Source organism: Poromitra crassiceps, assembly GCF_964638095.1.
Source record: "Poromitra crassiceps genome assembly, chromosome: 28".
NCBI classification, from domain to species: domain Eukaryota; kingdom Metazoa; phylum Chordata; class Actinopteri; order Beryciformes; family Melamphaidae; genus Poromitra; species Poromitra crassiceps.
Genome location: NC_139651.1, coordinates 8145371 through 8160499, shown reverse-complemented (window position 1 = coordinate 8160499; position 15129 = coordinate 8145371). Strand labels below are relative to the sequence as shown.

Genomic DNA, 15129 nt, shown 5'->3' with positions numbered 1-15129 from the left:
CACTTGTTACTGACGGAGCGTAAAGTGTGTTTCGTTTACCCCACCACCAGGAGTCAAAGTGGAACACCCTCCAGACAGAAGCTGGCTTCTCTAACCATCAGGCTACCGCTGGCCCCCATCTGTGATTCTTCTGATGAGCGGCTATCACTAGCCATTTCCTAAGAGCCAGCTCTTGATCCAGCCCTGCTCGGCTCCCATCCTCCGATCGTGCCAAATAACCTCCATCCCTCGCCCCCCAGCAGTGTCCTGCCCTACTTGGCAGGCCGCCCACTGGGAGTGTGTGTGTGCATGTGTGTGTGTGTGTGTGTGTGTGTGTGTGTGTGTGTGTGTGTGCGCGTGTGTGTGTGTGTGTGTGTGTGTGTGCGGGTTTGACTGTAATGGAATGGAGATATGATAGTGCTTTGTGGGCCAAGAAAACAGTGTGGTGCTCAAGTATCTCCGGAAGGCCTCCGTGGCCTTTAAGCGGGTGTAGCTCAGCACAGCAACATTGATTGCGTGTGACTGAGTCATCTCCAGAAATTGCTGTTACGTGTGCTGCTGTGTGTACGTCTGTGACTGTGTGTCTCACACCATGACTGACTGACGAGCTTACTGAGAGACACCGGTGTTGTGCTCCTCCTTGTCAGGAAATCCCAATTCTTTTTTTTTCAGATTTTTTTCAGATTTTTTTTTATCCTATTTTTATCCCCTATTCGTGCTCATTTTTATTTATTTATCCTGGTTGCTGCTCCACCCTCTGCCGATCTGGGGAGAGCCGAAACTGGCTCCATGCTTCCTCCGAGACATGGGCAGTTAGCCAGCCGCTTCTTTTTCACCTGACAGGGGAAGCTTCACCGGTAGGACATAGCACGTGGGAGGATCACGCTATTCCAGCGAGTTCCCCTCCCTCCGAACAGGCGCCCCGAACGACCAGAGGAGGAACCACATTAGCAATCAGGATATTGCATGTTTTTGGTGAGGGGTTCCTATATGAAGGAAAGCCCCAGGGGGCACGGGAAGAACATACAAACTCCACACAGAAAGGCCCTTTTTGACGACCCCACCCGGGCGGTGGCCACTCGAGGACATGCGGACGGGCACGCACTCCTTCAGTGCTCACAGCGTCCCGGGTGGGAATCGAACCCAGGACCTTCTAGCTGTGAGGCGCCCCCCCCCCCCCGGAAATCCCCATTCTTATGAATGGAAGGGTATCAATGCCACGCAGCACACCAGCACACAACTGTCTGGCAGCAGTATTACTGTACCAGCACCACCAGGCTGTGTGTTAAAGACAACTGGCAGCAGTATTACTGTACCAGCACCACCAGGCTGTGTGTTAAACTTTAAGACAACTGGCAGCAGTATTACTGTACCAGCACCACCAGGCTCTGTGTTAAAGACAACTGGCAGCAGTATTACTGTACCAGCACCACCAGGGCCAGGCTCTGTGTTAAAGACAACTGGCAGCAGTATTACTGTACCAGCACCACCAGGGCCAGGCTCTGTGTTAAAGACAACTGGCAGCAGTATTACTGTACCAGCACCACCAGGCTGTGTGTTAAAGACAACTGGCAGCAGTATTACTGTACCAGCACCACCAGGCTGTGTGTTAAAGACAACTGGCAGCAGTATTACTGTACCAGCACCACCAGGCTGTGTGTTAAAGACAACTGGCAGCGTTACTGTACCAGCACCACCAGGCTGTGTGTTAAAGACAACTGGCAGCAGTATTACTGTACCAGCACCACCAGGCTGTGTGTTAAAGACAACTGGCAGCAGTATTACTGTACCAGCACCACCAGGCTGTGTGTTAAAGACAACTGGCAGCAGTATTACTGTACCAGCACCACCAGGGCCAGGCTCTGTGTTAAAGACAACTGGCAGCAGTATTACTGTACCAGCACCACCAGGCTCTGTGTTAAAGACAACTGGCAGCAGTATTACTGTACCAGCACCACCAGGCTCTGTGTTAAAGACAACTGGCAGCAGTATTACTGTACCAGCACCACCAGGCTCTCTGTTAAGACTGTACCAGCACCACCAGGCTCTCTGTTAAGACTGTACCAGCACCAGCAGGCTCTCTGTTAAGACTGTACCAGCACCACCAGGCTCTGTGTTAAAGACCAGCACCACGAGGCTCTGTGTTAAAGACAAATATCAGTACAGGGAGCTGCACTGGGGATTTCTGCTATCATCAGCAGCATGCAGTTCATTTTTAAGAGGGACAACATACACACACAAACACACTCTAACATGCGCGCGTGTGCACACACACACACACACACTCTAACACGCACAAACACACACTCCGCTGCGCGCACCCCCACCCCCACCTATATATCGCACAACAAGCATACACAGTATATAAGAGCATTGCACGCATACACACCCTAAAAGGATTAACTGGGAAAACACACAATTAAAAAACAGCTTTAGGATTTTCCTAATGCGAGAGCGAGGGAAAGAGATTAGATGGAAGAACAGCAGGCGATGCATTGAAATATGAACGGCGGCTATACACTGCGGCGTATAGAGAGGCTAGACGTAAACCCCCCATTTTCTATCATGTGATGTAATTGATCTCATGAGCACCATTTTGTTTGATTTTTTCTCCTCCCGCTTTGGAGTATCAGCATATTCAAAACACGCCTGCTGCTGCACACAGGAAGCGCCGCGTCCACAGCCTGGAGCATGCTGGGAAGAACCCAATTCACAGTAGAACAAAAATGGAGGAGGGAGGAGGAGGGACGGGGGGGGGAGAGGAAAACAGTGCTTTCATCTGATGATTATGCGAGGCTATTTTTCAGCAGGTAGGCCGGCTACAAAAGCAAATTGCAGAGTGCCGAGAGCTGTGATCAGTCAAGCCTGGCCTCACTGTACAATAGCCCCCCCTCGCCCCTCACCTATAGGGCCGGCTTTCGTCGGAAATATTTTTATACCTCTTTTTATCTGTACTGATACTTCAGTTTTCACATTAAAAAAAATCGCTCTTTTCCAAAGTGTTTGTTGGATGAAAGCTCTTTTGTTATGCAACAGAGTGGATAATTCTTTCAGCTCAGCACTTGTACCATGCCATCTGCTTTCTTTAACACAATTAGCCTACACTCTGTTCAATCCATGCCCACAGTCAACAGACTCATTGTATCCAACATTCCGTAGGTTTCAAATACATGTGGATGATTAAAAATCGATAGATACTAAAACAATCAATTTATCAATTATCAATTTCCTTAATCGATTAATTGGCCAGGTTAACCATCAATTAATCGATTAATCATTATATTAAAAACTTTTGACATACAAAATAAAAAAGTTACACAATGCAGGGTTTTACCCCTGTCTTTAGGCCGACCCAACAAGTTGATCAACCAACTAAACATCCTGCATTAGCTGTCATTGTGCTTACATTGTATTGTATTACAATGTTTACAATGGTGACTGTTGTCTTTTTGGGTGTAATTCTCCCACCCTGGACTTTGTGTCTGCTAGCTTGGCTTTCTTCTTCCTCTGTATGAGCAGTGAAAGTTACATGTTGCCCTTGTGGTGTTAAATCATTTCAGAAAAGAAAAGAAAAATGATCAAATAGCACATACTGTAGCCTACCTTGTCGATTAATCGGTTAACATATAGTTTGATCGATCAAATTCTTAATGATCGATTAAACGATTGTCGATTAACATCCCTAGACCATCCTCCCCCTGATAGCTGAGCTGGCCTCTGTAAATGATAGGTACATTATATAGCTAATTAATGCATTAGGATTTCTATATGTTTTTGCTCATAATAATTCCAAGGCTTTTCCACGACTATTCCTATTCCAGGACACATTTAAACAATTCCAGAGTTTAAAAGCAGACTTTAATTGTGCCACCATGTGATGTCTTGTTTGAGATCACTAAAGCGTCACTTGGGACTTATATTAGGTCATGGAAATGTCTTGTGTGGTTTTACTCCTTCAAAAGGCACCCAGAGACCAACAGCCATACTTGCTGTCACAGCAGTTGAACAGTTGGGAGGTGAGAGAGAGAGAGAGAGATAGAGAGGGGACATCTGTGGCTCCAGGAGGTAGAGCGGGTCATCCACTAATCAGAAGGTTGGTGGTTCGATCCCCGGCTCCTCCAGTCCGCATGCCGAAGTGTCCTTGGGCAAGATACTGGACCCCAAATTGCCCCCGATGGCTGTGCCAGCACCCTGGCGTGGCAGCTTGCCCCCCTCGGTGTGTGAATGTGTTTGTGAAAGGGTGAATTCAATGTAGGCACATTGTAAAGCACTTTGGATAAAAGCGCTATATTATAAACGCAGTCCATTTACCATTTACCAGAAAAAAATTATAAATAACACCATAGACAAATTTCCATAACATTCCCAAAACTGTTTTTGGATTAATATAATTTCCGATAAGTTTTCCAGACACAACACAACTGCAAAAATTCATGACTTATCAAAGTTTTCCATGCCTACAGCGACCAGGCAAGAAATATCGCCTGTCCACCTGCGATCGTGGCTACTAGCTCCCTAACTTCACCAGCTGCTTCCATTCTTTCTTCCCACCTGTTAATAAGACTTGGTGAATAGGAGTTCCCCGGTGATGATAGGACCCCCCGAAATGATGTTGGATGTCTGCCAAGTGGCTGTGAGAATAAACCAACTTAGCAACCATAGAAAGCATTTACCAGCATTCGACTGGTATTTAAGTGGCAATTTCCGGTTCTGGTAGGACCCAACAACAGTAGTGGTCTCGTGGAAACAGCCCCTCAAGGGCCCAGACAAGCAGATAGTGCCCTTATCTTCTCCCCAATCCATTGCCTGCTCGCAGACTTGATGGGCACATGAGTTGGTGTCAGTGATATATACATACACTAGGGATGGGACCGATCCGATCCAATATCGGTATCGGGTGCCGATACTGACATAATTCACGAATCGGATCGGATCGGGGGGATTTTTTGTTTTTTGCAATTCCAGCGCGGGCCGCACAGGGGGCACTGGCCGTAATTTGCCCATGTATAATAGTATCCTTCTTTGTCTTGTATATTTTCTTAATTTTGTCTGCTTTTTGCAAGGTATATTAAAAATAAAAATAAACTTTAATTGGCCAAATCTTTGCCTATACTCTATTAAAAAAAAAGATCGGTATCGGAAATATTATCGGTATCGGCAGATATCCAAATTCAGGTATCAGAATCGGATCGGAAGTGAAAAAATGTGGATCGGTGCATCCCTAACATCCACACACACATATCCTCAATCCCAAACACACACACACCCTTTCATAGCACGAGTAAGACCTGAGCGCGCAGGCTTGCACGCACCCTCAAGAGAGCCGAGGCTGAAGTAATGACTCTTGTGGAAGGTGAGTGCCTCTGCAGCGGCTACGCATTCATATTTCATAGGGAGAACCTGGGTGGTGCATGCATATGAACAGGTCTCTCCTCTGGGTGGTGCATGCATATGAACAGGTCTCTCCTCTGGGTGGTGCATGCATATGAGCAGGTATCTTCTCTGGGTGGTGCATGCATATGAACAGGTCTCTCCTCTGGGTGGTGCACGCATATGAACAGGTCTCTCCTCTGGGTGGTGCATGCATATGAACAGGTCTCTCCTCTGGGTGGTGCATGCATATGAACAGGTCTCTCACCTGGGTGGTGCATGCATATGAACAGGTCTCTCCTCTGGGTGGTGCATGCATTATGAACAGGTCTCTCCTCTGGGTGGTGCATGCATATGAGCAGGTCTCTCCTCTGGGTGGTGCATGCATATGAACAGGTATCTCCTCTGGGTGGTGCATGCATATGAGCAGGTCTCTCCTCTGGGTGGTGCATGCATATGAGCAGGTCTCTCCTCTGGATGGTGCATGCATATGAACAGGTGTCTCCTCTGGGTGGTGCATGCATATGAACAGGTCTCTCCTCTGGGTGGTGCATGCATATGAGCAGGTATCTCCTCTGGGTGGTGCATGCATATGAACAGGTCTCTCCTCTGGGTGGTGCATGCATATGAACAGGTCTCTCCTCTGGGTGGTGCATGCATATGAGCAGGTCTCTTCTCTGGGTGGTGCATGCATATGAACAGGTCTCTCCTCTGGGTGGTGCACGCATATGAACAGGTCTCTCCTCTGGGTGGTGCACGCATATGAACAGGTCTCTCCTCTGGGTGGTGCATGCATATGAACAGGTCTCTCCTCTGGGTGGTGCATGCATATGAACAGGTCTCTCCTCTGGGTGGTGCATGCATATGAACAGGTCTCTCCTCTGGGTGGTGCATGCATATGAACAGGTCTCTCACCTGGGTGGTGCATGCATATGAACAGGTTTCTCCTCTGGGTGGTGCATGCATTATGAACAGGTCTCTCCTCTGGGTGGTGCATGCATATGAGCAGGTCTCTCCTCTGGGTGGTGCATGCATATGAACAGGTCTCTCCTCTGGGTGGTGCATGCATATGAGCAGGTCTCTCCTCTGGGTGGTGCATGCATATGAGCAGGTCTTTCCTCTGGGTGGTGCATGTATATGAACAGGTCTCTCCTCTTGGTGGTGCACGCATATGAACAGGTCTCTCCTCTGGGTGGTGCATGCATATGAACAGGTCTCTCCTCTGGGTGGGGCATGCATATGAACAGGTCTTTCCTCTGGGTGGTGCATGCATATGAACAGGTCTCTCCTCTGGGTGGTGCATGCATATTATGAACAGGTCTCTCCTCTGGGTGGTGCATGCATATTATGAACAGGTCTCTCCTCTGGGTGGTGCATGCATATGAACAGGTCTCTCCTCTGGGTGGTGCATGCATATGAACAGGTCTCTCCTCTGGGTGGTGCATGCATATGAACAGGTCTCTCCTCTGGGTGGTGCATGCATATGAACAGGTATCTCCTCTGGATGGTGCATGCATATGAACAGGTCTCTCCTCTGGGTGGTGCATGCATATGAGCAGGTCTCTCCTCTGGGTGGTGCATGCATATGAACAGGTGTCTCCTCTTGGTGGTGCACGCATATGAACAGGTCTCTCCTCTGGGTGGTGCATGCATATGAGCAGGTCTCTCATCTGGGTGGTGCATGCATATGAACAGGTCTCTCCTCTGGGTGGTGCATGCATATGAACAGGTCTCTCCTCTGGGTGGTGCATGCATATTATGAACAGGTCTCTCCTCTGGGTGGTGCATGCATATGAACAGGTCTCTCCTCCTCCAGCATGAAAACCTCCCCAGAGCTTTGGGTACGTCGGCTGCCTCCGTCACCCCGCATCAGCGCCAGCATAATTATCCCTCACTGCAGCTCTTGAGGCGTACACACCCACTACATGCATGCAGACAAACATCAGCTCACACACACGGTATCCTATAACAAGGGTCCACTGATATCGCCATTTTCACTGTTGCTTTCCAAAATTACAAGAATCATCTGGGAACAATTAATAATCTGAATAGTTTAGGGTCAAACGGAGAAACCATTCAACCATTCAAGAGCTCTGTATTCCGTGCACACATGAAATGTACACAATGTTCTTTGATGTCTTCTGATATGGAGCTCTTGGTGTTGGATTTCGGTGCTGGAGACATTCTGCTACCATTGATTTTAGCCTGGTATCTCTGGACAATATCTGCTTCTGGTATTGGTATCAGAGCGTTGCTTTATAGTGACAAAAATAAAATAAAAAGTAGTCACAAACAGTAAACAAAACGCACGACCCTAGATCATCGAGACAAGTCCAACATCATCCCACCTGCACTATGCTAACAAGGGCCTAGTCTATGTTGAATGTGACAGAGGATGCTGAAGGTGGATCTCTGTGGAGAGCTGAGGTGATGGACGACCTCCACTCTGTCAGCGTGCTGCTGGTGGCCACTTCATCACTGACATGGTCCGCTTTGTGTCTGCACCCAGATGGCACTCCTGAAGCTAGTTACTTTGTGTACGCTCCCAGGTGGCCCTCCTGAAGCTAGTTACTTTGTGTACGCTACCAGATGGCCCTCCTGAAGCTAGTTTACTCTCTCCTATCACACACAGGGGCTAAACAGGACAAGGAGGGAACAAAACATGGCTGAATCATGAGTGAAGGTTGCAGACCATGGTGGAAAAACAGAATGAAGTTGCCACAGATTCATAATGCTAATTGAAGTCATATGTGGGGGCATCTGGGTAGTGTCGAGGTGAAAGCCCTCACCTACCAGCGCGCGGTGACCCGGGTTCAATTCCCGGTAAGCGGTACCTACAGACGCAATTGGCCGTGTCTGCAGGTGGGAAGCTGGTGGGGTGTGTATGAGATTCCTGGTCGATGCACTACTAGGTGCCTCCTCTGGTCGGTTCAGGGTGCCTGTTCGGGGAGGAGGGGAACTGGGGGGAATAGCGAGATCCTCCCACGTGCTAGCCTGGGTAAACCCAGCCCCCACGTGACCTGCTCTCAGACCTGCTCTCAGTCACTAGTGACTAGTGACTAGTGACTGAGAGCAGGTCTGAGAGCAGGTCACGTGGGGGCTGGGTTTACCCAGGCTACCCACGTGCTACATCCTGCCAGTGAAACTCCTCATTGTCAGATGAAAAGAAGCAGTTGGCAACTGCACATGCACATGTTTGCTCGTCTACGGCTCTCCCCAGATTGGCAGAGGTCGTGGGAGCAGCAACGACCATCAAAAAAGTCATATGCATTTCATGCTTTAAAAAAAAGGTTATGTGGCTGAGGGTGTGGTGACTCAACACCTAGCTACAGCTCGGAGTCAAAGAATCTGGACTGCTGCTGGCAGTCCCTTAGCTTAGATATGTTGTCTATTGCATTTTATGCATGGAAAAAATAGACAGAAATTCAACGGTCAAATTCATATTGTAAGACTCATCAAACTCCATCGTGGTGTACAGCAAAATATACAATTCATGCCTGTTCCTTTTGGGGGGGGGGGGGGGGGGGATCTTAGAATTTTTTCCTAATATGAATCTTCACGCCTTTAGCTGCCAATTTTCACACAACTCCCACAACCCTCTTGTCAGAAAGAACTATACGTCATTACCACAATTGCAACAAGGGCCTGCCAAGCTGCCATATATCTGTACATGTTTTCTTAATTAACAGTCAGGGAGAGGGACACGGAGTAGGAGAGACAACAGGGAGAAGTTCTGCAGGATTGCTTTGCATCGTAAATGAACACTGCCATGACAGTTTCTGAAGAACAATGTGTGACATTAGCTATATTGCATATTATTGCAATAAGTCATCCATTCTCCACAAATGAAAGAGGAACTCCATACAGCTAGCTAGCTAGTAGCTACAGCCCTCAAAATTGCTCAAGATATTTTTGCAATACACTCACATCGCACCTCAACCATTGACAACTGGCTGACCGCAACAACCTGCAACACCTATGCCACAGTTTTGTGGTGTCTCAGTCTGTATGGAGTCTGAGTATCTACAACTAACATAAACATCCTCAAAGCAGACGTTGAATTAAATAACGGCTTATGAAACGCAGTACATTCTTTAGATCTAAATAGATTTTAAAAAACGGATTAAATAAAAACAAGGTAATATAACATAAAAATAACACCATAGACCAAAAGCTTGGCTATGCTGATAAACTTCAAACTAGATAAGTGTGTTAAAAAGCAAACCATAAAAATACTTCAAACAAGAATAAAGGTCATATCTATTTTTTTCTGCCAGTCTAGGCTGAGCGGACTGAATTAGTTTGATATTTCAAAATGGCTGGGAATGCATGACATAATGTGTGTTATGAAAGGCCCACTGAAACAATAGTGTGTTCCATAGGCTGGGCTATGCTGCTGCATGCTGCTGATCTGAATAGAAGCTCCCCCCACATGTAGGTCAGGTATGGTTACATTGTATCAAAACAGGTTACGCAGCTGATTATCTAATGGCAACAGGGTGTCATTCTAACATATTAGTGGTTCTCAACCAGGGGGGGTCACGAGGACCCCCCAGGGGGTCACAAGCTAATTGGGGAGAGTATTTATAGAATAAAAAATAAAATAAAATAAAAAAGGCCTAAGAAATAAATTTATTGTCATTATATTTTCTTTGCCTTTATTTTCTGATGAGCCAAAAAGGTTGAGAATCACTGAAGTGCAGAATGTAAACAATGTTTTTAACCTTGTTCAGCGAATGGATGAACTAGCATGGCGTGCTTTCTCTTGCCTTTGCCCAGTCAAACCTGAGCCCTGTAGTGCTCTCCCTCCACTGGAGCAGTACCTCTGTTCAGAGGAATCTCCACAGTGGTTGCTGAGGGAAACGTTGAGGTTACTCATTCACATGTCACAGCTGCTCTGGGGATCAATTAATAACCTCACAGTCACAAGGCTTGTAGGACTAATGGAGGGCAGCCGATAATCAAATCATCACAATTTGCAGTGTGGCTGAGGGCAGAGCTGCGACATCTCCATTCACTCCGATGGACCCGTTTTTTACTCTCAAGAGTTCCACGAAGTAAGGTTCTGGATTAAGCAGCACTGTCGTGTCGAGTTGCAGCAAAATGGACAGTTTGTGTTGTACTTTGAAAGTTGTTGTTTTTTAAATCAAATTGTACATTCTCAGCTTTATTTTAGCATTCAAAAGTAGCATGAGACCCCTTCCTGGCTGTTCAATTGGCTAATGAGTCACGCATCTTGGTCCTCCGCTGACGCCACTCTCTTTCTAAATTGCTCTGGGCTGATCTAAGATGTGTTCAGGTGATACATGATGACATGTTCAAAACGGCTCTCTCTCAGTGATCCCAACAGGTCAACAGTCCAGCTGGATAGGCCCTGTCCCTAAAGCGTGTTTCTCCAATCACCTGCATGATCGGTTCGAACTTCCTCCGTTCTGAAGTGATGCACACGACAGAGACGGACCAAGTCTGTGTCTGACTCAAGTGAGAGAGCTGCTGAAGGCCCCTCCTCCAGCCTGCTCAAGCCCCTCCTCCAGCCTGCTGAAGCCCCTCCTCCAGGCTCCCAGCCTGCTGAGACGGCATCGGCATGACAGATGCCTCCTCTAGCTCACTATTCTCCCAAACATCAGCACTGCCGCAACTTCCTTTCATCACACACACACACACAAAGCAAAATCCATTATCTGCTACAGATATTTTCCTACCGTCTCGCTCATACAATCATTCATCAAGGCAGCAGCAGCTGAGCCAGCCAGACCATTTAGTCGACCATCGTGAGTTCTCCTCACCTTCGCTATAATTCTCGAGTAAGAAACAGGCCTTCTCAGCGATACATGGCCGGGGGTTTCAGCTGCACTGAGGAGGACCTGACATTATCCAAACATTCTCCTCTTCCTCCAGCTCCCCGCCTCAGCCCTCAGGTCTGCATCGGCTTGACATCTCATTAGCTTGCACTGGGGTGTGGCTTATAGCTGCACTGGGGTGTGGCTTATAGCCGCACTGGGGTGTGGCTTATAGCTGCACTGGGGTGTGGCTTATAGCTGCACTGGGTGTGACTTATAGCTGCACTGGGGTATGGCTTATAGCTGCACTGGGGTGTGGCTTATAGCTGCACTGGGGTGTGGCTTATAGCTGCACTGGGGTATGGCTTATAGCTGCACTGGGGTATGGCTTATAGCTGCACTGGGGTGTGGCTTATAGCTGCACTGGGGTATGGCTTATAGCTGCACTGGGGTGTGGCTTATAGCTGCACTGGGGTGTGGCTTATAGCTGCACTGGGGTATGGCTTATAGCTGCACTGGGGTGTGGCTTATAGCTGCACTGGGTGTGACTTATAGCTGCACTGGGGTATGGCTTATAGCTGCACTGGGGTGTGGCTTATAGCTGCACTGGGTGTGACTTATAGCTGCACTGGGTGTGGCTTATAGCTGCACTGGGTGTGGCTTATAGCTGCACTGGGGTGTGGCTTATAGCTGCACTGGGGTGTGGCTTATAGCTGCACTGGGGTGTGGCTTATAGCTGCACTGGGTGTGGCTTATACCTGCACTGGGGTGTGGCTTATAGCCGCACTGGGGTGTGGCTTATAGCTGCACTGGGTATGGCTTATAGCTGCACTGGGTATGGCTTATAGCTGCACTGGGGTGTGGCTTATAGCTGCACTGGGGTGTGGCTTATAGCTGCACTGGGTGTGGCTTATACCTGCACTGGGGTGTGGCTTATAGCCGCACTGGGGTGTGGCTTATAGCTGCACTGGGTATGGCTTATAGCTGCACTGGGTGTGGCTTATAGCTGCACTGGGGTGTGGCTTATAGCTGCACTGGGGTGTGGCTTATAGCTGCACTGGGGTATGGCTTATAGCTGCACTGGGGTGTGGCTTATAGCTGCACTGGGGTGTGGCTTATAGCTGCACTGGGTGTGGCTTATAGCTGCACTGGGGTGTGGCTTATAGCTGCACTGGGGTGTGGCTTATAGCTGCACTGGGGTGTGGCTTATAGCTGCACTGGGTGTGGCTTATAGCTGCACTGGGGTATGGCTTATAGCTGCACTGGGGTGTGGCTTATAGCTGCACTGGGTGTGGCTTATAGCTGCACTGGGGTGTGGCTTATAGCTGCACTGGGGAGTGGCTTATAGCTGCACTGGGGTGTGGCTTATAGCTGCACTGGGGTATGGCTTATAGCTGCACTGGGGTATGGCTTATAGCTGCACTGGGTGTGGCTTATAGCTGCACTGGGGTATGGCGTATAGCTGCACTGGGTATGGCTTATAGCTGCACACACAGTTTACCAGGTCTGCATCAGCTGACATTTCATTGGCTTGCACCGGGGTGTGGCTTATAGCTGCACAGTTTACCAGAGGGATGGGAAGACGGATTATCTATACATCAGCGCTACATGCCTGAACACACTAGCAGAGAGCAGTCTCTCTCTCTCTCTCGCATGTAAATGCAGCCTTTGTTTACTCCTCCCCTGTCTCGGGCTGATGGCCGTGCCGCCTGGTTTATTATTATAGCGTGCTGTAAATTCGGCTGAACTTTGAGCTGCCATCTTGCCAGCTCACTGCTTCACAGGCAGAAAGTGCATGCTACTAGGAGAATGCTAGCAGAGAAAAATCAACCAGTACATAACAAGGAGGCATCTAAGGAGATCAGTGAAATATTCCACTGTTGCTCAATAATTAAAAATGCAAAGAAGAAAAGCCACAACTGACAGGGTACAACACTCCTATTATGTACATGTTCAACGGGATGAGTAAGGCTCTGTGTGTGTCGGTGTCCACTAAAGCTCTTTTTTTCACCCAGCTGAAAATGTCAGGCGCTCTTCTGAAAACAGCTTTGGTTGCTATGATACGGAATATTGGTGGAGGTAAAAATGGAGGCACAAAGCTTTAGAGTACTTGCTCTGTGGATGAAGGGAAGGCTAGGGGAAATAGGGAGAGAGGATGGACCCTCTGGTCTATGTGGGTGTGTGAGATGTTGTGGGTGAGGAAACATCTGGGCGGGTCAGCTACCATCGTTTGGGGGAGAGAGGAGGGACTCTCTGGTCTATGTGGGTGTGTGAGATGTTGTGGGTGAGGAAACATCTGGGCGGGTCAGTGTACAGTATATGATTGGAAACAAAGTAGTATCCAGTTATGGAATTGTATCTATCACCACTTTTGGCTGATGCGATGTGAAACATGATGGGTTTGTTTGCTAGATCAGTTAGCTACCTAGCCAACTCGGTAGCATTAGCAATTAGCACAAAATGGCCATGGCAACATACATAAAAGCTGTAGCTGGCTATTGAGTCCGCATCAACGTTAATGCTATTCAAGTGCGAGACGATTACATCTGTCTTTTCCAAATGAAGATAAATTAATGTGTGGCAGCGAGATAATGGCTCAAGGGAGGTCTGCGCCGTAGAGCGTTTACGCTCGTGCATGCGTGACTCACATCTACAGATCAGGCACTGTCAGTGCGCATACGCGACACAGATGGGGTAGTGGCAGTGATATAGCTTACCTGCTGTAGCTTTTGTCTTATCTCTCTGTGCTATGTTAGCTCAGCGGATAACCGGTGGAATTCATGCCTGTGCAATTCATGTTTGACTCAGAGAGCAGTGGTATTTGTCCCGCCCCTCCTCCACTGTGATTGGAGGGTAAAAAGTGACAAGGTGACAAGCTCAGCGTTTTACCTTAAAGTTCAAAATTTTTCCAACTCTCTGTGACCAGTGCAGAAAGGACGCTGGTCAAGCTACTGGTGTTAGTAGCATAGTGTCAATTTGCGGTGCTCCCATTGCAAACAATTCAAAACAAATACCTACCAAATACCAAATAGCCTCAGGAAAAACAACACTGGTGGACACACGACCTAAGGCATAAACACTACCAGCATTAGGGCTTAGTGCTAAGCCTAGCCAACTGAACAAGTATGCACTTTGGATAAGATCCTCCTCCAAACTGCATATATTATTCTAATTAGCTACTGGTTGATCCCATGACAAACAAACAGCGTGTAAATGGAGCGCAGTACAGGTACCGACGGCTACATACCCGATCTTGGGCTTCTGCTTGGTCTTGGAGGAAGTGACGATACGAGCCTTCTTGGAGGCCTTGACTTTGGGCCGGGCCTTGCTATTCTCCTTGTGCTCACGGTCGCGATGCGCCTTGTGATGCGAGGAGCTGGGGAAGCTCTCGGGACTCATGACCCGGGGGATGTTCTTCTCGCCCCGCTGGCGGGCCTTGGCGATGGCCTCCGAGATGATCCTGTTGGCCTTCTCTTGCTTGTCCTCCACCGCCGCCGCCGCCTCCATCTGATGGTGCAGCGCCCTCCGCTGCGTCCTCTTCTCCGACGAGGAGCTGGACGAGGACGAGGACGACGAGGAAGAGGAGGAGGACGAGCTGCTCTTCATCGGAGGACTGAGGACCCTCGCCTGGCTACTGGGACCATTAGCGTTCTTTCGAGGCTAAGGGGAGAGAGAGAGAAATAACAGAGAGATGATGAGCATCTTCTACACTCATGATTTCAGCAACAAGATCTACACTAACATCTCGCACATAGCAAAGCAATGATGTCATGTGGCCTATTGTAGGCTACACAAACACACAAACCCTAAATAACTGCAAACAAAACATCCTGTGTTTAGTGCGCTATACAAAGATCTTGTATCTTGAGGTTGATGCAACGTGAAAGTAGAGCGGATGACTGAGGGGCGAACTTTGCGTCAAGTCGAGGTGTAGCTGTGCTTTTCTCACATAAGGGGGAAGAACACACAATAGCGTGACTAAACCCAGTTAATTTAAGCA

At 48.2% G+C, this 15129-nt stretch overlaps 1 protein-coding gene across 4 annotated transcripts in view; it reads right to left on the bottom strand.

Moving 5' to 3' along the window:
- Window positions 1-15129, bottom strand: part of chd9 (chromodomain helicase DNA binding protein 9) — a 120186-nt gene that overhangs the window by 80398 nt on the left and 24659 nt on the right. For all 4 annotated transcript variants that reach the window (XM_083662377.1, XM_083662374.1, XM_083662375.1 and 1 more), the window contains exon 2: window positions 14377-14789. In XM_083662377.1, the coding sequence (XP_083518503.1) occupies window positions 14377-14735 (359 nt within the window). In that variant the 5' untranslated portion in view covers window positions 14736-14789. The remainder of the gene's footprint in view (window positions 1-14376; window positions 14790-15129) is intronic.